Below are 27,447 nucleotides of genomic sequence, written 5' to 3' on the forward strand. Positions count from 1 at the left end.
ATCACACAAGAGTGGTGAATTACTGGTTTATCCCTGTGAAAGGACATCCAGATAATGTCTTCCGAGCACAAAATCATTTTTCCACGTATTTTTTTTTTAAATCTTTGTATCTTAACTGTTACAATCCGATCTCAGGTTTAAAACTGATGCTGTCTGTTTGTTCGTTCAAAAGAGCGGTTTTGTGTGCAATTGCCTCAGGCACAAGTGGTCAAACACAACGTTTCTGTTCAACAATGAAGTGATTCGAGGGAATTATTGTTCGACTTTGTACTGTATTCGTTCTAATATACGGTGTGTGCAAAACCTAAGGACAAAAGTAACTTTAGATTGATGAGTCACTGCTAAGTTACGGGGCTCGATGAACCTAGGACCATACATGGAAAGGACTGTTACAGTATACTACGGAAAGTAACTGAAACAAATATACAGTAAGATGAACGGAAATGACACTTGTACTCAAAGACAATAATTACACTGAAGTCGAGGGAACAAGCATCCCAGTCCATTCGCTGAATATGTTCTCGTACCAATACCATCTCAGCCTGTGCATATCGATGGGATTGTCATCCATAAAATTGAAGTCAAGGCCGAATGCATCCCCGAAAAGTCGCATATGGTGAGGGAGTACAGTGTCACAATAACAATGACTGGTGAGTGTACAGTGTTCAAATACTTAGAGGGACACACAGTAACACGTGGACCACCAAAACGATAATGTTCGACATAGTTGCTGGGACCTTTACATGTTACCATCGCCTCTTACCATATGGAAGTACTTTCCCAACGCATTCACTGCGAGACTGCATCGAACAATCCGGGTGAAAGAGTTCTTTGAATGGGAAGATACTCGGCTGTGGGAGTGGCCTGCTCGTTTCTCCGCCTTAACTAGCACGTGTGGGATCCGACATACACCAGGGGCCATTCAGCACTTGTCAACCGCGCTGCTGGCGTAATGGAACGACGTACAACAAGAACTGCTTACCAACTTTGTGACGACCATGTATTGCCGTCCATTGTGATCACGCACCCAAGTCAGAACCATATCCCGCCTATTGTAATGTTTAAGGGACCATCATAAATCGGTGATGTCAATGTAAATATTGCGTTTGAATAAAAGTGTCATTTCGGTTCGTCTCACTGTGTACTATAGCGCAGCAGGTTTTTTTATTTTTTTTCCGATCTCTGGTGCAAGTTTGATTGAGCTGTGTTACTTGGTAGTGACACATCATGGAACGTAATATTCGTCTTTGTTTTGCCCGCTAATATATTTTGAAAAAAAAATGTTTAAATGTGTGTGAAATCTTATGGGACTTAACTGCTAAGGTCATCAGTCCCTAAGATTACACACTACTTAACCTAAATTATCCTAAGGACAAGTACACACACCCATGCCCGAGGGAGGACTCGAACCTCCGCCGGCACCAACCGCACAGTCCATGATTGCAGTGCCTGAGACCGCTCGGCTACTCCCGCGCGGCTATATTTTGAAAAAACAACTAGTCTTGCGTTATGTTGAGAGTTACAGAAAGAGAATAATAGTCATAAATGCCGGATGATTCGTTTGACTACGACACGGCCGATTTCTTTGCCAATTCTTGTCCAATTACAGCTAACTATCGGCCTTCGAAGATTTCACCTTCGTCGGCATGTTACATTCTTGTCATTCTTTGGTTACAGCCCAGGGGGCTCAAAACTCCTCTGTGAGTACGTCCTTGGCTACTACGGAGTCCCCAGCCTTTGGAGCATTATTTGCTTTACGTGCTGCAGGCTTATACACTGAAGCGCGAAGAAATAGGTATAGGTATAGGTATACATATTCAAATACAGAGATACTTAAACAGGCAGAATACGGCGCTGCGGTCGGCAACACCTATATAAGACGACAAGTGTCTTTGCGCAGTTGTTAGATCGGTTATTGCTGCTACAGTGGCAGATTATCAAGATTTAACATGGCGTTACAATCGGGGCATGAGCGATGGGACACAGCATCTCCGAGGTAGCGATGAAGTGGGGATTTCCCCTTACGACCATTTCACGATTATACTGAAATATCAGGAATCCAGTAAAACATCTAATATCCGACATCGCTGTGGCCGGAAAAAGATCCTGCAAGAACGGGACCAGCGACGACTGAAGTGAATCGTTCAGCGTGACAGAATTGCTGCAGGAAAGGTGGGCCATCAACAAGTGTCAGAGTGCGAACGATTCAACGACACATCATCGATATCCACTCGTGTACCCTTGATGACTGCACGACACATAGCTTTACACCTCGCTTCGCCCGGTCAACAACAACATCGGACTGTTGATGACTGGAAACAAGTTGCCTGGTTGGGCGAGTCTCGTTTAAAATTGTCTAGTGCAGATGGACATGTACGGGTATGGAGACAACCTCATGAATCCATGGACCCTGCATGTCAGCAGGGGGCTGTTCAAGCTGGTGGAGGCTCTGTAATTGTTGTGTGGGGCGTGTGCAGTTGGAGAGATATGGGACCCTGATACGTCTAGATACTACTCTGGCAGGTGACATGTACGTAAGCATCGTGTCTGATCACTTGCATCCATTCATGTCCATTGTGCATTCCGATGGACTTGGGCAATTCCAGCAGGAAAATGAGACACCCCACACATCCAGAATTGCTACAGAGTGGCTCGAGGAACACACTTCTGAGTTTAAACACTTCCGCTGGCCACCAAACTCCCCAGACATGAACATTATTTAGCTTACCTGGGAGGCCTTGCAACTTGCTATTCAGAAGAGATCTCCAGCCCCTCGTAATCTTGCGGATTTATGGACAGCTGTGCAGAATTCATGGTGTCATTTCGCTCCAACACTACTTCAGACATTAGTCGAGTCCATGCCACGTCGTGTTGCGGCACTTCTGCGTGCTCGCCGGGGCCCTACACGATATTAGGCAGGCGTACCAGTTTACCAGTTTGTTTGGCTCTTCAGTGTATTTCCAATATCCCTTTTCCTCTCTGCCTCTCCATTGTATGTTTTTCTTGGTGCAGACCCTTCATAGACTTGGTGAATGATTGGAACTAATTTCCACTGGTTCCCGTTGTTGGGTTTGACTTGCCATCAGTTTTCAAAATCCCCCAGAAGTGCGAATCGTGCAGGGAAGGTCACCCATGCAGTTTATGTTCTACCTTTGTGCGTTTCCATCTTTGCTTCCTTCTCTTAATAAGGTAATATATCCAAAACCCAGCATTGTTAGCCATCCCACTGTGCGGTGTGGGGGGGGGGGGGGTGTAGAGATCTGCTGACCGCAGGGCTTTGCGATCATCATCTTTACCTGAAACTGATTCAGTCAAATCCTCACCACCATCGAAACCTCTAAGAAGAGGAAGGAAAAGAAAGTCCTCCAAAAAGGAGGACATTCCTGTGGGTCCCCACGTCACCAGATCCAGCGTTTTCCACTTCTTTGGCCAAGGTGAAGATTCCGGCATCTCCTAAGGATCTGGTTCGTACCACCCAACAGAACCGAGAACCTATTTGTATTGATGCTATAACCCCCCAACCAGTGGCAGCAGGTGACCCCATGGCATAACCTCCGTCCTCTGTCCCTTCATAGCCCGACAGTACATCGACAACATTATTCTCCAGTGGAGCTGTAGAGGCTTTTTCACCACCTGACTGCGTTATGACATCTTAAAGACACTTCCCCTGCCTTAGGCATTGCCCTTCAGCACACTTGGTTTCCAAAAATGAGGACCCTGGCCCTTTGTGAATACCACGGATATTATAAGAATTGTGCTACCCATGACAAGGTGCACGTATGTTCTGAACATTCTATGTCCCGAACTTTGGCTTCTTAATGCATTCAGGTGAAGGCATTTCAGGATATTGCCATGTGCGATGTTTACCTGCCTTCCAATGGTGAAGTGTCTCAGAACATACTGTTTGCATTGGTTTGTCAGTTCCCCCACCTTTGCTACTCTTGGATAATTTCAACGTCTATAACCTTTAGTGTGATCGAACGATGATCACTAGCTGCAGTAAAGTCCTCGAAAACTTACTGGCACAACTTGACCTTTGCCTCTTGACTACTGGTACTCCCACACTCTTCGTTGCTTCACATGGAGCTTTCTCTGCCATTGATCTTTCCATTTTCAACCCTTGTCTTCTCCAATGCATCCATTGGAGAGTTCACAATGACCTGTGGGTTAGTGACAACTTTCCGATCTTCCTGTCCCTCCCTCTGTATAACTCCCCTGGACACATGGCCTAACGGGTTCTCAACAGTGCTGACTGAAGTGCTCTCACTTCTGCTGTCCCTTAGCTCCCTGTCACATGGAGATATGGATGAGGCAGTCCTGGGCACAACTACAGCCATTCATTTGGCAACTGAGTTTGTGGTCCCCTGCTCCTTCAGAAATTGCAGGCTCTCCAATGCCATAAGTGACACCCATCGATGGAGGACCTCATTGCCTTTAAGTGGCTCTGTGCACATCTCTACAGATACCAGACACATGCATGTGTACCTCGTATTACCCTGAATGGCACTGTGTACACTGACCGAAACAACTTTGCCAAACATTTTGCTCTGCATTATACTCGAGCCTCATCGTTCGAGAAGTATCAACCTGCCTTTCATGTTCTAAAACGGCAGTTGGAGCGAAAGCAATTATCTTTTGCTACACGCCACCTGGAGCCATACAATGCTTCATTCAGCGAGTGGGAATTCATCAGAGCCCTAGCCCACTGCCCTGGTACAGCCCCATGGACAGACTGCATCCACACCAAATGATCAAGCACATACTGATGGATTGTCAGAATCAGGCCCTTGCTATTTTTAACAACATCTGGAGCAGGGGCGAGTTCCCATTGCAGCGGCGAGAAAGCTTCATTGTACCAGTGTTGAAACTGGGTAAGTACCCTCTAGAGGCTGACAGTTATCACCCAGTAAGTCTCGCCAGTGTTCTCCGTAAGTTGCTTGAACAAATGGTGAGCTGGGGGCTGTGTTGGCTTCTTGAGTGTCAGGATCTTCTGGCTCTGTCCGAGGGTGATCGTCGCCAAGGCAGTTCAAAAAAATGGTTCAAATGGCTCTGAGCACTATGGGACTCAACTGCTGAGGTCATTAGTCCCCTAGAACTGAGAACTAGTTAAACCTAACTAACCTAAGGACATCACAAACATCCATGCCCGAGGCAGGATTAGAACCTGCGACCGTAGCGGTCTTGCGGTTCCAGACTGCAGCGCCAAGGCAGTTCCACTACTGATATTGTGGTTTACCCGGAGTCAGCCATCCTCGGTTGATGCGGATGCCCCATCTTCACTAGCTTAAGCGAAAGTACTTGCTGCACCTTAATACACTTCGCTTCCTGAGCAACAACAGTTGGGGTGCAGATCACAGTAACCTGTTGCAGCTTTACAAAGCCCTGATACAATCTCGTCTTGATTATGAGAGTGTGGCATACAGTTCGCCATCGTCCTCAGCATTGTGGATACTCGATCCGTTAAACCACTGCAGGGTTAAACTTGAGACACGAGCCTTTCGAGCTAGCCCTGTGGACAGCTTGCTCGTGGAGGCTGGGGTCTTTCCATTGTGGATCAGGTGCCAACAACAGGCTGCCAGTTATGCTACTCTCGTTTGTATCTCCCCTAAGCATCGGAACTACTGCCTTCTCTTTCCAAAAACGGAAATCCAAGAATAGTGGCCCAAATCAGGGATTTTCATCGCAATCCACGTCCGATCCATCCTCTATGAACTCCAGTTCTTTCCTCTTACACATGCATGGTGCATCCCTCGGCCACAGCTTTGTCTTGACCTATCACAATGTCTGAAAGACTCGGTCCCTCATGAGGCCCTCATCCTTGGCACATCCCAGGTTTCGGTAGTAGTCTATCCTGATGACTGAATGGTTGCTGGTTACTTGGGCATCACTTATACTCAGAAGGGACACATTGAACTGGGTTCCTTGCAGATGGTTGTAGTGTTTTCACTGCATAGTTGGTAGCCATCTTTTGTGCTATTGAGCATGTCCATTCCAGCACTGATGAGTCCGTTCTCATCTGAAGCGACCCCTTGAACAGTTTGTAAGCTGTCAACCAGTGTTACCTTCGCCATCGCTTGATCATTGCTATCCAGGTTTCCCTGTATGTGCTTGGACAATGTGGAAGCTAAGTGACCTTCGTGTGGACCCTGGACCACGTTGGGGTCCGGGGAATGAACTCGTTCGTAGCCTGTCCAAACTGGCTACCAGGAAACCACCTCTTGAGATCGGTATTCGGGAAACAGACGTCCGATCTGTATTACGCAGTCAAGTTTTAGGAATCTGGAATGGCTCACTCTGACTTCACCAAACACACTAAGGGTGATAAAGGAGAATACAGATATGTGGAGGTTCTCCATGCAGGCCTCTCCCAAGGACTCTGTCTTTTGCTTGCTCCACATTGGCCATACTTCACTGACGCACGGTCATCCCCTCCGTAGCGAGGACCCACCCCACTGTCATTTTGGCTCCCAGTTGACGATCGTCCACGTTTTGGTAGACTCCCAACCTAACAGCCCAGCCCAGACTCTGAATCTCTCTGACTTGCTACCCCTGGTGTTAGGAGACGATGCCTTTGCGGCCGACTTAGTTTTACATTGTATTCATGAAGGGGACTTTGACCTCTCTCTTTAAGGGAGGACCACTTAATCTCATCAACCCATTGAGGAGTTGACAACACACACTGTTGCGTCCTCTGCCCAGGCCGAGTTAACGGCTGTCTGAATTTGGTGGTCCAGCCTGGCCCTCACCCTGCCTGCTCTTTTATTCTTCTTCCCCTCGCTCGTGTGATCTGTTAGACTTGTTCATCTTTTGTCTTTCTGTGCTTCTCTTGTGCTGTCCGTGTTACGAGCCTGCCCTAAGCAATTTCTATGCGGAGTATCTCTGGTAAGTGCGGGGATGGGGAATGTATGTCCCCTCGCTGCACTCTGCTTTCAGGGGCTTCCGGCTGCTCGCTAGATGGGGCACTTTGCCTGCCTGCCTTCCTTCCTTCCTCTTTCTCTTTCTCTCTCTCTCTCTCTCTCTCTCTCTCTCTCTCTCTCTCTCTCTCTCCCCCCCTCCTTCGTTGATCTTCCGTAAACCCTAGGTTTTGCACCGTAGGCTATCTCTGATGTACAGTCGTTTAGACGTGCCTGTTAGAGGAAAAAGGCACTGATGACCTAGTAGTTTGGTCCTTTTAATCATCCAACCAATCAGCCATTCTGTGGTTACTCTTTGGGGAAACGGTTTTTCATTTGCTATTCCGGAACACCGTTGCAAGGTGAAGCTTGACAGTATCTCACAAATTATGTATGTATTAAGTTATTTTGCTGTATCTTCAGTGCCAGCATTTGATAGTCGCTGTCTAGACTGTAAATGACACTGTTAGATTATTTATGGCGTACTGTAAGCACCGGCAATTTCGCGTATGTGGCAGTTCTTACAGACAAGGCCTGTGCGATTAGCTGAATAGCTATCTCTCTGAACGTGCGCTTCTGGGACTTACTACATGTCTTAGCAGCGTATTGGTAATCATGAATATGCCATCATTTTGAAGTAACAGAAGCCTAATGTCAGCTCACCTACTTTCACAGCTTAGCACGCGCTGTTCACTTAATGATCAGTATCATAGCTTGTAATCAGATATTACAAGGTTAATTATGTTTGTATCGTCTATTTATCTACATTTAAAGTATACTAAAGTGTTTGTGTTGGGAGTCTTGTGCTTCACACATGTGGCGGTTCCTGAATTCGTGCTTGTCCTTGTACAGAAATTTATTTGATCATGGGAATGTCTTCATCTTGGAGCATAATGCGCCCTCTAGAATGTTGCAGCAGACAGACCAGTCAGACATTGCTCTCAAATATCGTGTGTACATTCTGTTACCCTTCTTATGAGTGACCAGTCCATTATTCCAGCCACACAAGACTATTCGATCACTAGAGATTATCACTAAATGTGAGGTTTATTTATTTAAAAAACTAATTATTCCACGATCACTGAAAATCATTGCAACTAGATGGAGGAATTGTTCCTTAAAATGTCACCTCTCCCCAGTCCTAAGCAAACGACCCTAATGACTTTTCTCCATTCTAGAATCTATAAGCGTAATATGGGCAGCAGCGGGAGACGATAACATTAAGCTTCAGATGGCGATTCTTATGGAGAGAGATATTTCTCGCTTAAACACCGACATTACTGCTCTCCCTTTTATTTATCGTTTAATAATAATCATGAAATTCGTAGATTACTACGCCTCTTCCCAGCCAAAAAAGAGTGAGATGGTAACTCAGCCAAATTTATTTTTTGTTTTGTGAAACACAGTTTCAAATATTATTATTATTATTATTATTATTAAGCCATAGGTGATGCAGGTTTTGAAGCACTCGGAAGAGAGGGCCAAAATTCCTGCTCGATCACATACCTTGGGTTTCTTACATTTTGTCTGAGCGACTTCTCCCAGTATTCTCAAGTAGGAAGAATGTGTCATGTTACGTGCATGGCGTTTTGACACATCCAACAGTAAACTAATAAAACATAGATGCAAATCGAGCAAGAGAACAAGAAATCCAGTCTTGTGGTGAAGTAACATTACTTGCACATAACTCTTTTGCCATGTGTTTCGAAGATAACATTCGCAAAATACAGAGAAATCGATTACCCACTGAACTAGTGCACCTTCGAATACAGAGTTAATAAAGTAGTTAAAAAACATACATTGAAAGATAAGGAGTACGAAATATATAAAGCAGACTGTATGTATATGTGGGATTTCCTCCCAAATCCCTGTACTGATTTCAACCAGATTTGACACACAAGCAGCGAACTCCGTGTCAGTGCTGTTGGGTTTATAAACTCCTAGCTTCAGTAGGTGTAGATATACCGGCAAACACTTCTTTTTCATCCCTTGCCATACGAACAGCGCTGCGTGTCATGTGTATTATGTAGGAATAGTTTCGGTCTGTCTTACCGACCTGCTTTATAGGGCAGCCTGCTACTCAGATCAAGAAACGGTTTCCAAGCCCCTCACATGTATTCTGCCCAGCACAACAGGCATTTTGTGGCAGTATTATCGACTTACTTTATCGACCTGTTTTGCGGGGGCTATATGGCAGATTGACATCTGGGAGAAGTTTGAGTCGGATAGACGAGGGAGTGGATAGTGAGAAAGGGGCAGGATGGGATGGATAGTGAGAGAAAGAGTCAGGAGGGGATGGGCAGAAAGAGGCATGTTACATACCGTGAAATTTCATGTAGAATTAAGACATTATTTGCCAGGTACATTCTTTGTGGGCGCTGTATTACAGCAGTTGGCCAGATAAGATGATCGGACAGATCTTAAGCTGACTCCTAAGCCCTGCGGAGTAATAGTTATTAGACATGGCATGTATCACACGTATCGTGTGTTGCGGTCATAATGTTTTCATTACAACGGAGTAGTACTCAAAGCTCATTCTGGAACATGTTTCTGTCCCACTTTTGTAGGCGTCTCGTTTTTCATTTGCCATGTCATAACTCTGTAATAATGTATTTTACTGCGTTCTTAAGTGATAGTAGATCTTGACCTGAGGCTTCCTACACTTCTCTTCTCCTCCACTGTAGTTTGCGGCTTCGTCGGGCTTCACCAAACGATTTTACTATTAAAACAGCAGAGAGGTATCTTCAGTAATAGTAGTCAGACATCAGTATTAATGCCGTCGCTGCCGATTAATAATATGAGCACGTCTTTCTCCATGATTGTCTCCTCATTTCCGCTCAGAGCCCTCCGTTAACTGTGCGGAATGGCGGACACGAAACGGTAGTCTTACTCTATGAGCAAAGGCTTTGCATTTAAATGGCCCATAATGCACATTAGCTTCGACGACAGTGAGATTTCCCGTAATATACGCTGCTCACCATATCGGAGGGGGAGAAAAGGGGGGCGGGTGGACGAAGAGGAGAAGTAGGGATAGTTGTACGACTGGCCAGCAAATTCTCCTCAGTACCCTTTCAGAATTTCATAAGTCCAGTAAAAAAAAAAAGGCAGTTACATAGCGTTTGCACTTATTACTTCCTGCATCGTGCATTAAGGGCTTTTGTAAAATAATGAATAACATGTTGGTAAAACATCATGCAGTCTATACCAAGTTGCGCTATGTGACCGTTCTTCGTCCGTTTCCAGCGTGTATAGTGTGCATGCTTTTATTAAATATTTATGATTATAATTCTTATGCGCTTTGGCAAGGCCTTCTTTTTGTCTGTTACTCCCCTGACGTTACGCAGTCAATCAAGAGATATACTGCTCATTCTATATTGATATCGATGTTAACTGTAATCTTTTTTCCTTCTGATAAATACCGAGGGGCATAATGATCGCAAGAGCCACTTGATGATAGCAGTGTCACTACATAAAGATGGAGGGGAAATACAGTTGGTTTATAGCTGCGAACCAAGGCTATTGACTATACCGACGTATAAACTCTCCAGTTATTTGAGCGCAATTAGTTGTTTCCCCGGTTAAGAACATACCTTATGATGCGACTGGCTGGTGTTCATTCTGCCATTGTTGCATACAGTATCCCATCTTGGTAAATCTTTCTGGCTTGAGACACAAAACACAATGTGCGGTAAATGGTTGTTGACGAAACGAGAGTGATTTCTCGACAATAGTGGCTAGTACACGAAATATGGCTCTTTGTAGTCATCCACTGGCGTAACTACAGAACTAGAGTTCAGAGTAGTAATTTGGAAATTTGTGGTAAGGTTTTATGGGACCAAACTGCAGAGGTCATCGGTCCCTAAGCTTACAAAATACTTAACCTAACTTAAACTAACGACGAAACACACACCCATGCCCGAGGGAGGAGTCGGAACCTCCGACGGGGGAAGCCGTTCAGAGTAGTATTGAGCTGATCTCTCTATACAGCAAACGAAGGGGGCGGCAAGAAGAGTTGCTGGAATCGTTAAATGCCACGATGCGTGCATCTGACAATAGCGATAAAACCTCCCATAATTGCTTCCACATTTCATATGTAGAAATCCGAGGTCGAATTACTTCAGATCCACTAGGATCTTCCTTGGTGCCTTACGTGTTCTGACCACTCGTCATATGAGAGTACGTCCAACATTGTCGAACGTTATCGCTTACTTGCCCAGGTGTTATGGTGTGGGAAGACTTTATATTTCGTGGACATTTTGATCTACAGTTCTTTGAGCACGGTAGCTTCACGGGCAACGTTGGTGTGACCATGTGCTACGTCCCCATGTGCCTCTTTCCAGCGGAGAATTCGGCCCTGACTTCAGTTACGGTTAACAACTCGCACCGCATTAAACAACGCCGGTTGCGGAGCTCTTGGAACGAGAGGATATTTGGTGGATGGACTGGCCTCCCTGCTTCACCGTCTAAAATCCCATCGAGCGCACGTAGGTAGCGTTGGAGAGGTGAATTGCAACGCGTCCACTGGTGTTCACGACTAGCCAGCACTTGTGAACCGTGCTGGTGGGCGAATGGAACGCCATAACACAAGAACTCCGTCTGTCTGTCTTGTGGTGAACGTGGGATCACGTGGGAGAGCGTTATTACGACTGTTTCTTTAATTAGGTAACGAGCATCTGCAATGTGTGAGTTGTAGCAAACGATCAGTTCAGTCAGCAGGTCACGTGAGTTAGCGGTAAACATGATGTTGAACATCTACATTAATCAAGGTCAAAGTAGTTGGTTGATCTTCAGTCTGACACCGACGCTAATTGGCAATTTACAGTTTCTATTCATATAATCAGGGGTAAAAGTAGTTGATGTTTGCAACATAAGTAAACAAAATAGGTGACACAATTTCAGTGTCATTTCCCCATTCTTGATATAAATATTTTACTTTTTCGTTTCTACATGTCAGTTGTGACGGAGTGGTGTTACTGGAACTAAATCGGGTAAAGTGTTTTGCATCAAAGTGGGCTTACAAATTTTGCTGTGAGGGTCCGCTCAGAAGAGAGGAAGTGTGCAGCGGTATACCAAAAGCTACTGAGCGAGGTGGTAACTTCGGCGCACGGGGAAATTGTTGTGTCGTGAAACTTTTAAGTAATAAACAATGTGCAGATTTCATTTAAATTAAACTATTGTCTTTATTTTACGGAATTAGTATTTTATTTATTTATTTTATTGCATTTACGGCATTAGTATTTTACGGTATTAGTTACACTTCTTCTTTAAACTACAATGTGTGTATCTAACTTTAAATTTTTATTCATTCTTGTTTTAATTGATTTATTTCGTTTTAAGTGGGGTCGCTTTTTTTTACATTAGTTCCTTTACTTCACACCGCTTTGTTGAAAGTCGTTGAGTGACAGAGCTACTTCATTCAATTAGTTTCTCACTTGCTTATCAACTTAGTACACAAATTATGTAAGTACTGCCCTTAATTTTTTTTTATCCTTTCACTTGTTCTGAATGACATCTTGTGCTATCTGTGTCAGTTTACAGCACTCGCACTAACCAGAATCTTTCTATAAAGACACGATCTGTGCAAATGTCAGAATTGTAGAATTAATTCGTTCATTAAAACGAAATATGACTTCGTAGGTAAGAGGTAATCAAATCTGGTTTTTAATTCTTGCAGTCGCACAGTTACTGTTAACGGGATGCTTTTTACCACTGCAATTAGCCATGTCAGTCGTGGAGTGCGGAGCTGGGGATAAGAGTCTAGACTACCTAACAGAAAAAAAAATCATTCACCAATTTAATTAGTAGATAGATAACTTTATCTGCAAGATTTGATGTTAGTTTATTCCTCTGCTCATCATAAAATTGGCTGTGATGTGTAACTGTCCCTTTCTCGGCAACTGAGCTGATGTTGAATCAGAGTGAGTTCATACCACACATTTAAGTGACTTGCTTGGGGCGCTTTATCCAGCGAATGTACAACTTCTCTTGTTATTTCAAAAGTTTGCATTAAATTTTCCAGGCACAAATTACTTCCGACGTGTTTCATGTACCGATACGAAAATCCAGCAGTTCCCGATGATATAGGTAGAGATCATTGCTGTGATAGCACCACAACTACATTCCTGCCTATTTGCTGCTATTATTGAAAAGACTGTGTGTGTATGATCTGAATGTATTTAAGATTCTCCTGTACAGGTAAGTTGCCTCGCCTGTGGTAGTGCCTTCATTCAGGGGTTTTAAAGACATTTGACCTCTAACAACACTAGAAACCGTGTTTCACTCTTTCTGTAGCCGTATAAAAGGTTATCATTTCGTTCGCGTCATCTGTAACAATGTGAAACGTTCCTTTCTTTCGTCATCGGAGAGACTGCAGCATCGAGCGATGTCTTATTCGCGGCCGCGGTTGGAATGCACACGCTTTTGACGCACGAGACAAATTTCACCATTTATTGCTCCGAAGATTAACCGGAAAACCTTTATTAGTGGATCAGGAGAAGTTACCTGCACTGCTACACTATTGCAACCAGTGTTAAGGGTTGCCAGCCCCGCGTAGTCCGAATTAACTTGTCACCATTCCGAAATCGGTAATTAATACCCTATAGGAATATAAGTGCGTTCAGCAAGATTCCAAGATCCGGCCACTGCCGCTTTCAGCTGGTTTCCAGCTACTAGTACCAGTGACAAATGGGGCAATAGTTGAAAACCAGTAAGTAAAAGTCACACAGAAAAGACATTTTAAATTGCTACAGACGCAAAAGTAATTTATTGCGTCAGTTAGATTGTGCGAAGTGTGTCGCTTTTATTAAACACCGACTTCTGATAGATAATGATAGTGCGAGCACTCTCATAAAACTGCAACATCCTCCTGGAAAACTGGAAAATGACACATTATTCCACACTCACGCGTGAGAAACACTTTCCTTGTAGGTTTTCCATATTAGCAAAGTACCTTCGTCAGTGACTAAGGATTTCTAACTACAGACTTCGAAAGTGTTAAACACTTGGAAACACCACTTCTGCCCCAGAGAGCACATGGCTTGCCTCCTATACTGACAGGGCTTGCCAGCCATCCCTTCAATTTCAACAGTTACAAGCACTTCCCCAACATTGAACACCGGCATTTTCAGATGTTTACTGTCCTCCCCATTGATAACAACACTCTGCAAAGTGCTATTTCCTGCCAGGACTTATCACTGGTTATTTCCAATAAGATTTGGAAAACAGCTGCATAGATGGGAATGTAACTAGCTCTTCAGCCATCATAATCAGGTCCAACCATGAACAACTTTAGGTGAGTATTGAAAGAACTGACACTTATGTCTAGGTTAGACAAAACTCCTTTCTACCAGGTGCCAGAAACTAGCTGTGGTTTCCCTAACAGCCAAGAGGAAGACTGCTTGCTGTATCTAGACTGCTGCAAAACTGCCTCATGCCACTGTTAGAGGCAGAAAGTGTATGCTGTATCTACTGACATCGTGTTGTTCCAAATCACTCCCATCTAGATGCTTTTGAGTTCTTAAACATGGCTCTGATAAGCTTGTGGATGAGTAGTGATGTGGACAATGATCAAAAATTCCTATCATAGCTCCCCACTCGCCCAGCTTGATTGTGTCATCATTACCAGCAGAATTACCAAACATACATGATGACAGTTGCCATGTCTTTGAACAGAGTGATTTCAGTGCTGGATTGATTTTGTTTCAGAGTGAATATCTTCAGAATGAATACTCGGGAACATACTGAGTCCTCATAGCAAAAACCTTCTAGCTTCTCTGTATGTTTGCAAAACTCTACACTTTTTGTCAGAAAACTCATTTAAGGGACATCAGAGAAAGAGCTTCAGTCATTTTAAGAGGATAAGTAAAAAATTATCCACAGTGTAGGTACAATTTTCATTGCAATACAAATAGAGCCTGTACATTAACATGAATTTTTCAAGCTAGTCCCATAGCTTTTCAGAGCAATTAGTCCATTTTTGCACAAGTTTCCTGATGGCCCCAGAAAAGGTGGTTTTCAAATGAGCAGCGAACCACACATGCACCACGTCCTTTACTTCTTGGTACAAGGTGAACTGATGACCCCTAATTACTTCTTTGTGTGGAGCAAACAAGAAATAGTCAAAATGGACAAGATCAGTGGTACACAGATGGTTTTGATGATGACGGGTTTGTGGGGCACTCAACTGCGGGGTCATGAGTGCCCGTACAAAGTCCCAATTATTACACAGTCCAATTTTTCTACACAGTCCAATCTAGCCATTACCATGAGGGATGATGGTGGTGATGAAATGATGAGGCAGTACAAACACACAGCCCCTATACAGATGGTGAGCCGTTACTTCAAACGTGAGTTTTCGAGGCGTTTCAGCCATGCGAGCAGTGGTATGTGGAGGGGCACTGTCATGTGACAACACAGCACCTGTAGACATTAGTCTTCGGCATTTCCTTACAATTGCAGATATTAGCCTGTTAGTAAGCATCTCACTAACATGCACTGTTTATTGTTGTGCTATTCTCCTAGTGGGAAAGGAGTGAGACAGGGTTGTAGCCTCTCCCCGATGTTATTCAATCTGTATATCGAGCAAGCAGTAAAGGAAACAAAAGAAAAATTCGGAGTAGGTATTAAAATTCATGGAGAAGAAGTAAAAACTTTGAGGTTCGCCGATGACATTGTAATTCTGTCAGAGACAGCAAAGGACTTGGAAGAGCAGTTGAACGGAATGGACAGTGTCTTGAAAGGAGGATATAAGATGAACATCAACAAAAGCAAAACGAGGATAATGGAATGTAGTCAAATTAAATCGGGTGATGCTGAGGGAATTAGATTAGGAAATGAGACACTTAGTAGTAAAGGAGTTTTGCTATTTAGGGAGTAAAATAACTGATGATGGCCGAAGTAGAGAGGATATAAAATGTAGACTGGCAATGGCAAGGAAAGCGTTTCTGAAGAAGAGAAATTTGTTAACATCGAGTATAGATTTAAGTGTCAGGAAGTCGTTTCTGAAAGTATTTGTATGGAGTGTAGCCATGTATGGAAGTGAAACATGGACGATAACTAGTTTGGACAAGAAGAGAATAGAAGCTTTTGAAATGTGGTGCTACAGAAGAATGCTGAAGATTAGATGGGTAGATCACATAACTAATGAGGAGGTACTGAATAGGATTGGGGAGAAGAGAAGTTCGTGGCACAACTTGACTAGAAGAAGGGATCGGTTGGTAGGACATGTTTTGAGGCATCAAGGGATCACAAATTTAGCATTGGAGGGCAGTGTGGAGGGTAAAAATCATAGAGGGAGACCAAGAGATGAATACAATACGCAGATTCAGAAGGATGTAGGTTGCAGTAGGTACTGGGAGATGAAGAAGCTTGCACATGATAGAGTAGCATGGAGAGCTGCATCAAACCAGTCTCAGGACTGAAGACCACAACAACAACAATTCTCCTAGTAGTGACCCAGTTCTTGGCCTTGTGCGCTCCAATAAATGGTAAGCATAAGTTTTCCTGTAGATGATGTTGTTTTGAACTTTTTCGTGCTGGGCAATTGCACATGTTTACATTCCATACTCTGCCATTCACTATCTGGCTCGTAATGGTACATTCATGTTTTGTCATCAGGGATGATTCTGCCTACATTCATTGCCATAGCAATCCAGATATTTTTAGCAGATGTCCAAGTCTGCATTTTTTTATGCAGCACTGTGAATTGTTTTGGGACCTGTGTTGCACAGACATTATGAAACCCAAGTCCATCGTGAATGATTTTGTAGACAGAACCAAGACTAATTTGCAGATGATGTGCCACTTTATCAATAGTCACTGGCCTGTCTACCAGAACCATGTCACATGCATGCTCAACATTGCAATCATTTTTGGCTGTGGATGGTTATCTGGCTCATTCCTCACGTGCAACACTTGCGCGAACATGTTTGAATTTTGCAATCCATTCATAGGCTCTCTGTTGGGACAACAGTCTTTGTGCCAAAAGTCTTTGATGGACTGCAGCCTCAGATACACCTTCTGACCGCGAAAAATAGATCACTACTCATTGTTCCTGTTTGGTGCAAACTTCTAATGGAATGGCTGTGATCCGTCAGCAGCAGAAGGAAGACAAGGGGAGGCATTAGGATCAAACTTCAATACAAGGACCACAATAGTGTAACAATAAAATAAATGGGAACAGAGGTCAGTAGGAACAGTGTAAGAGACTTATGTCAGCATAGTGAATAATTGTTGACATACCCTTGTCATCACCATGTACCTTACAAAGTAAACATAACTATGTGTACTTTTTTAATGTGTGCTGTAAAAGTAATTGAAGTTCATATGCAACTTTAGAGAATTGCATTGTGGTTTGAGTTTTGAGAAAGTAGCTTGCATATATCATGTTTGATTTGTAACTGAGGTGATTATCACGTAAGGAGTCACACTGCAGGGTCTGCCATGGTAGAATTGGTTGAAGATAGGGACTGCATCATAGCAGATTGTGTCAGCATTAACAACCAGGAGCCAGCACTGGACCATATGCGATGGCTTCTTTGTGGGTTGACCTCCTACCCAAGCAGTAAAGACTGCTGTTTCTGGGGAAAGTGGTGTCCTTCCTAGCGTAAAATGGCAACTAGGGGACTGGAACAATGAATTACAACCATCATATGAAAACAAGACATCAAGCTTTACAAAAATTTCTACGATACAGCAGAACCAGTGTGAAAATTTTAAATACACCAGAAATTCCTTTGCCAATCCCTGTTGTTGGACACAGTGTTCAGCCAAAACAGAGAAATTACGGAAGGTGACTACACTAATTAAGCATCCAGTGAGCTGATTATTCAAAGATGTTGCATTAGAAGAAATAATGGAATTTCTTGTCATAATACTTTGAAGGCTGAATGTTAAAAAATCTCTCCTTGTAGTCCACTAACCATTTTTTGTACTCGAAAGAAATATCTTCTGAGGAGGGAGGGAGGATACTTGGACAAACAGGCAGAAAAGAGTAGAAAAAGTTTGTATGTGAAGAAACTCCATTTGTGCCGAGATTAGTACTCCAGTGTTGAAAGCATATATAATCATTTGTATTTGTCAGACAGTGTTGTACACACATGATTTTTAATCTGTTCTTATTCTGTTACAGTTGGATCGATTCAAGGAGCCTCCAGCATTTGGCCCTATGTGTGATCTTCTGTGGTCAGATCCGCTAGAAGACTTCGGTAGCGAAAAAAATGCTGAGCATTTCAGTCACAACAGTGTCAGAGGCTGCTCATATTTCTACAGGTAAAATAAATATTTTTCTTCTCAGTTTGAAGAAACTTCAAAGATCATGCGTCTGTGATGTGTTTTACAATTATTGATGTATTCTTATTATTAGTTTTATTATGAAATGATTGCAAAAGCATTTAAAATACGTTCAGTTAAAAAGAAGATCAGTATTGTTAGAACAAGCAGAAATGTAAAATGCCATGTCCAGTTAATAACCCACCGCGCGACTGCTACGGTCGCAGGTTCGAATCCTGCCTCGGGCATGGATGTGTGTGATGTCCTTAGGTTAGTTAGGTTTAACTAGTTCTAAGTTCTAGGGGACTGATGACCTAAGATGTTAAGTCCTATAGTGCTCAGAGCCATTTGAACCATTTTAACAACCCAGCTATGCTCCATGCGTACATTGCATCCACTTACCTAATTCCAAACATATTACTGGTGGAAACCAGAGTAACTCCGACCAGATGACGCATCATATTAATGGACAATACAGATGTTGTTGTGGACTTCAGTCCTGAAACTGGTTTGATGCAGCTCTCCATGCTAATCTATCCTGTGTAAGCTTCTTCATCTCGCAGTACCTACTGCAGCCTACATCCTTCTGAATCTGCTTAGTGTATTCATCTCTTGGTCTCGCTCTACGATTTTTACCCTCCATGCTGCCCTCCAGTACTAAATTGGTGATCCCTCGATGTCTCAGAACATGGCCTGCCAACCGATACCTTCTTCTAGTCAAGTTGTGCCACAAACCCCTCTTCTCCCCAATTCTATTCAATACCTCCTCATTAGTTATGTGATCTACCCATCTAATCTTCAGCATTCTTCTGTAGCACCACATTTTGAAAGTTTCTATTCTCTTCTTGTCTAAACTATTTATCGTCCACATTTCACTTCCATACATGGCTACACTCCATACAAATACTTTCAGCAACGACTTCCTGACATTTAAATCTATACTCGATGTTAACAAATTTCTCTTCTTCAGAAACAATTTCCTTGCCATTGCCAGTCTACATTTTATATCCTCTCTACTTCGGCCATCATCAGTTATTTTGCTCCCCACATAGCAAAACTCCTTTACTACTTTAAGTGTCTCATTTCCTAATCTAATTCCCTCAACATCATCAGACTTAATTAGACTACATTCCATCATCCTCGTTTTGCTTTTGTTGTTGTTCATCTTATACCCTCCTTTCAAGACACTGTCCATTCCATTCAACTGCTTTTCCACATCCCTTGCTGCCTCTGACAGAATTACAATGTCATCGGCGAACCTCAAAGTTTTTATCTCTTCTCCATGGATTTTAATACCTACTCCAAACTTTTCTTTTGTTTCCTTTACTGCTTGCTCAATATACAGATAGAATAACATCAGGGACAGGCTACAACCCTGTCTCACTCCCTTCCCAACCACTGCTTCCCTTACATGCCCCTCGACTCTTATAACTGCCATCTGCTTTCTGTACAAATTGTAAATAGCCTTTTGCTCCCTGTATTTTACCCCTGCCACCTTCAGAATTTGAAAGAGAGTATTCCAGTGAACATTGTCAAAAGCATTTCTCTAAGTCTACAAATGCTAGAAATGTAGGTTTGCCTTTCCTTAATCTTTCTTCTAAGATAAGTCGTAGAGTCAGTATTGCCTCATGTGTTCCAGTATTTCTACAGAATCCAAACTGATCTTCCCCGAGGTTGGCTTCTACCAGTTTTTCCATTCGTCTGTAAAGAATTCGCTTTAGTATTTTGCATCTGTGACTTATTAAACTGATAGTTCGGTAATTTTCACATCTGTCAGCACCTGCTTTCTTTGGGATTGGAATTATTATATTCTTCTTGAAGTCTGAGGGTATTTCGCCTGTCTCATACATCTTGCTCACCAGATGGTAGAGTTTTGTCAGGACTGGCTCTCCGAACACTGTTAGTAGTTCTAATGGAATGTTGTCTACTCCCAGGGCCTTGTTTCGACTCTGGTCTTTTAGTGCTCTGTCAAACTCCTCACATAGTATCATATCTCCCATTTCATCTTCATCTACATCCTCTTCCATTTCCATAATATTGTCCTCATTAAAACTCTCAATTCTGGAGTGTCATCCTGATGAAAGTTTAAGAAGAAATATATGCATGCAGACAGACAGTTAGAAAATACAGAAAAGGCATAAATGTCGATATTCTGAACAGTTTCTTAAAATTAATTTTGAAGTATCCTAGTGAATCTTGAATAAGAATATGTTAGACACACAAAAGCTTCCAGGCATCTATTGAAGCAGTTATTCTGGGCAGATAGATGGAAGAATAGTCAGCATGACAGATTGTTAATCCTCTGGGCCTGGGTTTGATTCCCAACTGGGCTGGGAAATTTTCTTCACCCAGGGACTGGGTGTTGTGCTGTTCTCATCATCATGCTATCATCTTCATCGACTACCGGTCGCCAAAGTGGCATGAAATTGAAAGACCGGCACCTGTCAAACGATCTGCCCGCCGGGGGCCCCTAACCATACAAATAAATAAACTACATAGAGTTGCTTCCTCCTCTTCCTTTCCCCTCAAGATCCTGGGTTTTATCTTGCGTATTTCTGATAGTACAACAACCAATAAAAAAGTGCCATTTTAAAGAGATCCTCACAACCAACAATATTAAAACATAATCATTTTTCTGCACACTTTGCACTTAATATTCTCTTAGTAACACCATCCTTCTTCTTCTTCTTCTTTTTCTTCTTCATCATCATCTTCGTCTTCATTTGTAACCTCAACAAGATGGTGATTTACACAGTTACTGAGACAGGGCCGGCATATTCCTGATGAAAATTTGGGTTCAGTTCTCAGGCTGGCTTAAATTTTCATTGTGTCACAGTGTATGCATTACATTGGAGCTCAGCATTTCTGAGTTACTTCACTGATGATGTATGATATTGTTTGTCTTGATTGATTTTGTACCTACCTTTATTTCCGATTACAAGTAAATTTAAATTACAAAAACCATCTAAATTGCATGCAAGAGGGTCAGAAACAAAAAAATGTTATGAACTCGGCAGAAGTTAAGACAAATGTTTTAGGTGAATTGTGATATTTGTTGGAGCTTATGGACTGTAGCAGATCCAAACACCTCCACACAGTGGAAGTGATTTGTTTGGGATAATTGACAGCTCTTCAGGAGTGTAAAAGGCAAACATTCCTGATGCTTTCATGATATGGTCTTTCACATAATGTGGAACAAGAAGCAGTATGTGGCTGCATTTCTTCAGGAAATGGGACAACCATGTTAACACCACAAAAACTTCAAGTAGTTAACTTTAAAGGAAGGAAAGATTTAAAAATAAAACTAATGTTCTGTGCTTCACAATTTTCTGTTCTTCATTCACAGAATCTAAGAAATAGAATTTCTAAGATACCTTGGTTTGTTTCTGCTAACATTTAACAGTTTCCATCCTATAAGACTAAAATTATAAAAATATTTGATGCTAAACAAATTGCTGTTGCTTCAGAGCAATACCAGTATTTATAAATACCATAAAGACCATAAAAGTAAAAAAAAAAAAGGTGTTTAAAGGTACCTTTGACTTTACACTCCCCCCTGTCCACCTCGCCGCCTGCCTCTCTCCCCGCCCCCCCTCTCCCCTCCACTGTGTGTGTGTGTGTGTGTGTGTGTGTGTGTGTGTGTGTGTGGGGCCGCATTACCAGTAAGCCTAATCGAAAATAAATGAATTTGTTCTGCAAAAGTTTGAAAAGTCTCTCTACAACTACAACTTTTTATTTTACTGAACATGCAGTATTGGTTCAGTTACAGATAATTCTTTTGAAATGATAGAAATTAAACCTTAAGTATAAGGCTTCTTATTGATTATTGTTTATTTTTTCAGCTATGCTGCATGCTGTGATTTCCTCCAGAACAATAATCTACTGTCTATTATAAGAGCACACGAAGCTCAGGATGCCGGGTTGGTAACTTCTTTTTTGTTTTCATTGTAGAAATTTAGTATGATTACGGTCTGAAGATAAAAATGATAATTTACCTGACAAAATTAGCAATTAGGTCATTCCACACTAAGCACAACAATGGTCCCGATCTCATCATCTCCAATCTGAATAAAATTTTGCACAGTTTCCCTTGTAGATAAAATTTAATTTGTGCAAGATTTTAACTAGAGATAAAAAAATTCAGTGTGAAGTGATGCTTTTGTAGTTTGGGGCTGCAACATGCTGTGTGAGCTCAGACAGTTTCATCCAAATTTAAGATGGTTCAAAATTGAAACTATTAGTAATCCAAAGGGGATGTTAGGATCACATGCACAACTTTTGAGCTCAACACTTTTCCAGATTTGAAGACGGTGCCAGTCACCATTTTTATGCTGCATGAGCTCAAAAGTTTCAGAAATGTTAGTTTCAACCATTTTGTGACTGGGCAAACGTAGCTTATTGAGTGCCATTTAGTAGTTACACAGAGAGGATACTTGTCACCTACCTAGCTGCTGCAGTTATTTGTAACCGTTCTAAAATTATTAAAAAGTAAGTATTCCAACAAAATGTTGCATCAAATTTGAATGTACTTTTTTTCACATTGTTATACGTGGTAGAGAAAAAAGCATGATGTGACGTGATGTATACTTAACTTACACAAATATTTTATCGTGTGACTCCTGTTATAATTCCATTTTGGCACGAGCTTCTACCAGTGGGCATTCATTCTGAAGTACGCTAAATGTAATTCGACTGTTATCTATAGCCATGGCTTGGGATAATTGTTGTTTTGCCAATTTTGTATATGATGAGACCTGCTTGGCTTCAGCTAATCTAATGTACTATCATGTGAAGTAACAAGGCCCACTCCTCCTGAAGAGATATCAAAACCAAGGTCAAGGGCTAATAAACCTTTGTTTTGCAACTGGTTGGCAGATTTTTTCCAACCTCCTCATATTTACACAGTTGCTGATTTGCAGCCATTATCAGAAGGAGTGTTTCCTCAAGGATTGAAAAATTCAAAAGTAAAACCACTCTATGTAAAGTGGGGAACTATAGACCAATAGCTGTGTTTTCAGTATTTTCAAAAGTACTATAGACATTGATAAAACTTAAGAGTAACATTTTATTTGAAGAGTTCAATCTCTTGTCTGTAAATCAACATTGTTTTTGCAGAAGCATCAGCTATTACCAAGCTCATAGAAAGTATTGTAATGAAACTAGACAGAAACAACATCACAAAAGGATTAAACTTGGAACTCTCAGAGGCATTCAGTATTGGTCAATATGACATCTCGTTAGGTAAATTACATGCTGTTGGTACACGAGGAATATCAAAGAAATCATTTGATTCAACTCTCCAAAATAGGAGACAGATGTTAGAAACTATTTAGCAAACAGTAAAAACCAAAGCACTGTTTATAAATCTGACATTCAGACTGTACCAATAGGATTTCCATAAGGCAGTTCCAAGGATCTCCCTCATACATCTTACTTATGTAATAGGATACCGAGATTCCGACCAGTTGTACTCATAATAACTTGGTTTGACAATGATGCAAATCATGTGTAACTGATACAGACCAGGTATTGCCAACATTTACATTCAGAGTTTTGGAATATAAACAAATTTTGATTGAAATGAACAAGTTAGCCTTTAATATATCAAAAACTTACAGAACAATGAAGTCTCATCATAACCTAGACCTCAGAATCCATATATATTTTAAAAATGGATGTATGTATTTGTGTATGTTCCACTTCTCTTAAACCACTGGACCGATATCACCCAAACTTTGTACACATATCCCTTACTGTCAGGCAACAATTGCTGTGAGGGTAAGAACCACTTACCTATCATAGTTTCGGAAATATGTCATCGTAAACAATTAGTTGCATGAAAAACTGCCACATCATGCAAGGTGTTTAGATTTATTACTTCTGTGTTACTAACTCTATTTGCAACATATTTTGCTGATAACATCCACATATGCCTCTGGGTGTACCTACAAAATATGTTATTGTATGACATATAGATCAAGAGATACGATGTATTAAACACTGACATGCATGAAAAAATGCTGCTTCACACATGAAGCTCTAATACATTTTTAGTTTTGTACTAGGGCACTCGTACAGTCAAGTGAACTTGAAGAAATCCCTGACACCTGGCAGAACTTCTGGCAGCCTTTTAACTGTGTAGCAGGAATGGCTGTAGGTGAAACGGTAGCCATCTGTTGAGCTTTGAAGAGGTGTAGCCATAGAGACGTTCACAAAATCATGTTGTAGACATGTGAAGCAGCTGTGGCCATCATATAGTAAATGTTTAATAATTTCAAAGATGTTTTCATGAATACATGTAAATGAAATTTGTAGATCAGAATAAAGGAATTGAAAGGGTAACTGTCACCAAATTTTTAGACCTGGAAATTGATGAAAATTCAAACTGAAAAGCCCTCACCTTCTGTCTCACTAGCAAGTTAAGCTCCACTCGCTTTGCATTTATGTAATTAGTACTGCATGCAGTAAACAGAGTATTACAATTGTCTGCTTTGCATACATCCATTCTAGAATTACTTACAACCTCACATCCAGGTTCGTAATAAGACAAACCTAAAAACCATTTTCACTGTGCAGCAACAAGCTGTTAGCCTAGAACCGCTGGTAATTATTTGAACACCTTCTGAACACTTATTACAATAGCTCAGTATTCTACCCTTGGCATGCCACTGCGAGGGGGGGGGGGGGGGGTGATAGAAGAAAAGTACATTGACAGTTTTGAAACCAACTCAGTTCTTCCCTCTTACAGCTCAGGTTTCATTTTTGTGTAAGTGTCAACTATGTATTTGACATAAAATAAAGCTCCAAAATAGTCAGGAAGTTACACATGCCAGAAAGACAGATTCGGCAGCATAGGAGGAGTGGTGTTTAGCGCAGTTTACAAAATTATTGTCTTTTTGAGGTTGAAACAAAGTGTGACAGTGAAATTATCTGGAAGCATATAATAGTTCTGGGTGAAATCAGTTTAATTGGTGACAATATTATGAAAATGATAGATTGGTATGTGGAGATGATGAGTTGCGGACAGGCACAAAAAGAGACTGTTTTCAGCCAAAAGGCCTTCTTATAAAGTGGACAAAATGCATGTGTGCCCCCCCCCCACACACACACACACAATTCACATTCACAAGCACATAACCACTGTCTGTGGCCACAGAGGCCAGGCTGTGAGCAGATGCTTATGACGCGAGAAGCGGTCTGGGTGGTGGGGTAAGGAAGAGGCTGCGTTGGTGAGGGGAAGGGGATAGCAGGGTAGGGGTGGAGAACGGTAAAGTGAAGTGCTGTTTGTGGGAGAGCACACTTAGTGGGGACAGGGTAGGGCAGCTAAGTATAGTTAGGAGGTCAGAAGGTGGTAATACCCGGGTGGGGGGGATAGCAGAAAAGGAAGACTGCAAGTCTGTGTGGTGCTGGAGTGTGGATTGGAAGGAGGGAAGGGGTAGGTGGGTGAAGCCGAGAGCCTAAGAAAGGTTGAGGACGGGCTTGTGGGAATTAAGAAAAGCTGGAGTTGGTAGGAATGATCCAGATGGTGCAGGTTGTGAAGCAGTCATTGAAGTGAAGAACATGGTGTTGGGCAGTGTGGTCAGCAGCTGAGAGGTCCAGCTCTCTCTTGGCCAAAGTTTGTCAGTGGCCATTCATGCAGACAGACAGTGTGTTGGTTGTCATGTGTGCACAGAAAATAGCACAGTGGTTCGCAGCTTTCCTTGTAGATCATGTAACTGATTTTACAGGTAGCCCTGCATTTGATGGGATAAGTGATTATTGTTACTGGACTGGAGTCTGTGATTGTGGGAGGATGTCAGGTCAGGTCTTGCATCTATGTCTGTAACAGGGATGTGAGCCATAAGGTAAGGGATTGGGAGAAGGGATGGAGTAGGATGGATGAGGGTATTCTACGGGTTTTATGAGCAATGCTGCCGTGGGAGGGGTGGGAAGGGTGGGAAGGATAGTGGGTGGGATATTCCTCATTTCAGGGCATGACGAGAGTTCGCCACAACCCTGATGGAGAATGTGATTCAGTTGCTCCAGGCCTGGGTGGTGCTGTGTCAGGAGCAAAATGCTCCTTTTTGGGCAGATGGTGGCACTTTTGGAGGCGCTGGATCACTGGAGAGATAAGGCACAGGAGATTTTTTTTTTTTTTTTTTTAGATGACTGGGAGGGTAATTCCAGTCTGTGAAGGCCTCATGAGACCCTTCCTGTCACCATGACCAACTATATCCTCACCCACAATTGCTTCACCTTTGAAGGCATCACGTAAAAACAAACCATGGTACAGCAGTGGGCACCTGCATGGTAGAGGAGTTCTTCCTAAGTACCCAGAATCCCAAACACCTCACCTGGTTCAGATTCATTGATGATATCTTCATGATCTGGATCAAGGGTGAGAACATGCCAACATAACCTGAACCCCTTCTCGCTATTCACTTCACCTGCCTTCCTCAACCCAACAAGCCACCTTCCTCGATATTGACTTCCACCTCAAAGATGGCTATATCAGTACTTCCGTTCATATCAGACCTACCAACCACCAGCAATACCTCCAGTTTGACAGCTGCCACCCATTCCATACCAAAAAGTCCCTTCCATACAACCTAGCCACCTGTTGCCACTGCATCTGTAGTGCAATCAGTCCCCCTCCAAATATACCAAGGGCTTCACTGAGTTTTTCACAGATCAGAATTACCCTTCCAGTCTTGTACTGAAACAGATTTTCTGTGCCTTATCTCTTCCGTCAACCACCACCCACCAGAGTTCCACCATCTGGTTACAAAGGAGCATTTCCCTCTTCACTCAATGCCACCCAGGACTGAAGCAACTGAATCATATTCTCTGCCAGGACGTAGAATACCCCTCGTAGTGCCCTGAAATGAGGTACATCCTACCCACTATCTTTCCCACCCCTCTGACAGTGGTATTCCACTGCCCACTGAACCTACACAATATCCTCATCCATCTGTACTCCACTGATGCTCCCAGACTCTTGCTTCAAGGCTCATATGCCTGTAATACACCTAGGTGCTTTAGCTGTCCCATACATCATCCTAACACCACCTACTCCAGTCCGGTCACAAGCATATGCAAAGGTAGGGATACCTGTGAAAGCAGTTATGTGATCTACAAGCTACGTTACAACCACTGTGTTGAATTCTACAAGGGCAAGATGACCAACAAGTCGTCTATCCACATAGTCACTGACAAATTTTGCCCAAGAAACAGCTGGGGCACCCAGTTGCTGAGCATGCTGCCCGACACAACATTCTTCACCTCAGTGACAGCTTCACAGCCTGCA

At 42.4% G+C, this 27,447-nt stretch overlaps 1 protein-coding gene across 3 annotated transcripts in view; it reads left to right on the forward strand.

Annotated features, from left to right (window-relative positions):
* LOC126237259 (serine/threonine-protein phosphatase 2B catalytic subunit 2-like) overlaps positions 1-27,447 on the forward strand; it is an 824,140-nt gene that overhangs the window by 732,840 nt on the left and 63,853 nt on the right. For all 3 annotated transcript variants that reach the window (XM_049947183.1, XM_049947182.1, XM_049947184.1), the window contains exons 6-7: positions 18,022-18,161; positions 22,004-22,081. In XM_049947183.1, the coding sequence (XP_049803140.1) occupies positions 18,022-18,161; positions 22,004-22,081 (218 nt within the window). The remainder of the gene's footprint in view (positions 1-18,021; positions 18,162-22,003; positions 22,082-27,447) is intronic.

This window comes from Schistocerca nitens, chromosome 2 (assembly GCF_023898315.1).
Source record: "Schistocerca nitens isolate TAMUIC-IGC-003100 chromosome 2, iqSchNite1.1, whole genome shotgun sequence".
In the NCBI taxonomy this organism is placed as follows: Eukaryota; Metazoa; Arthropoda; class Insecta; order Orthoptera; family Acrididae; genus Schistocerca; species Schistocerca nitens.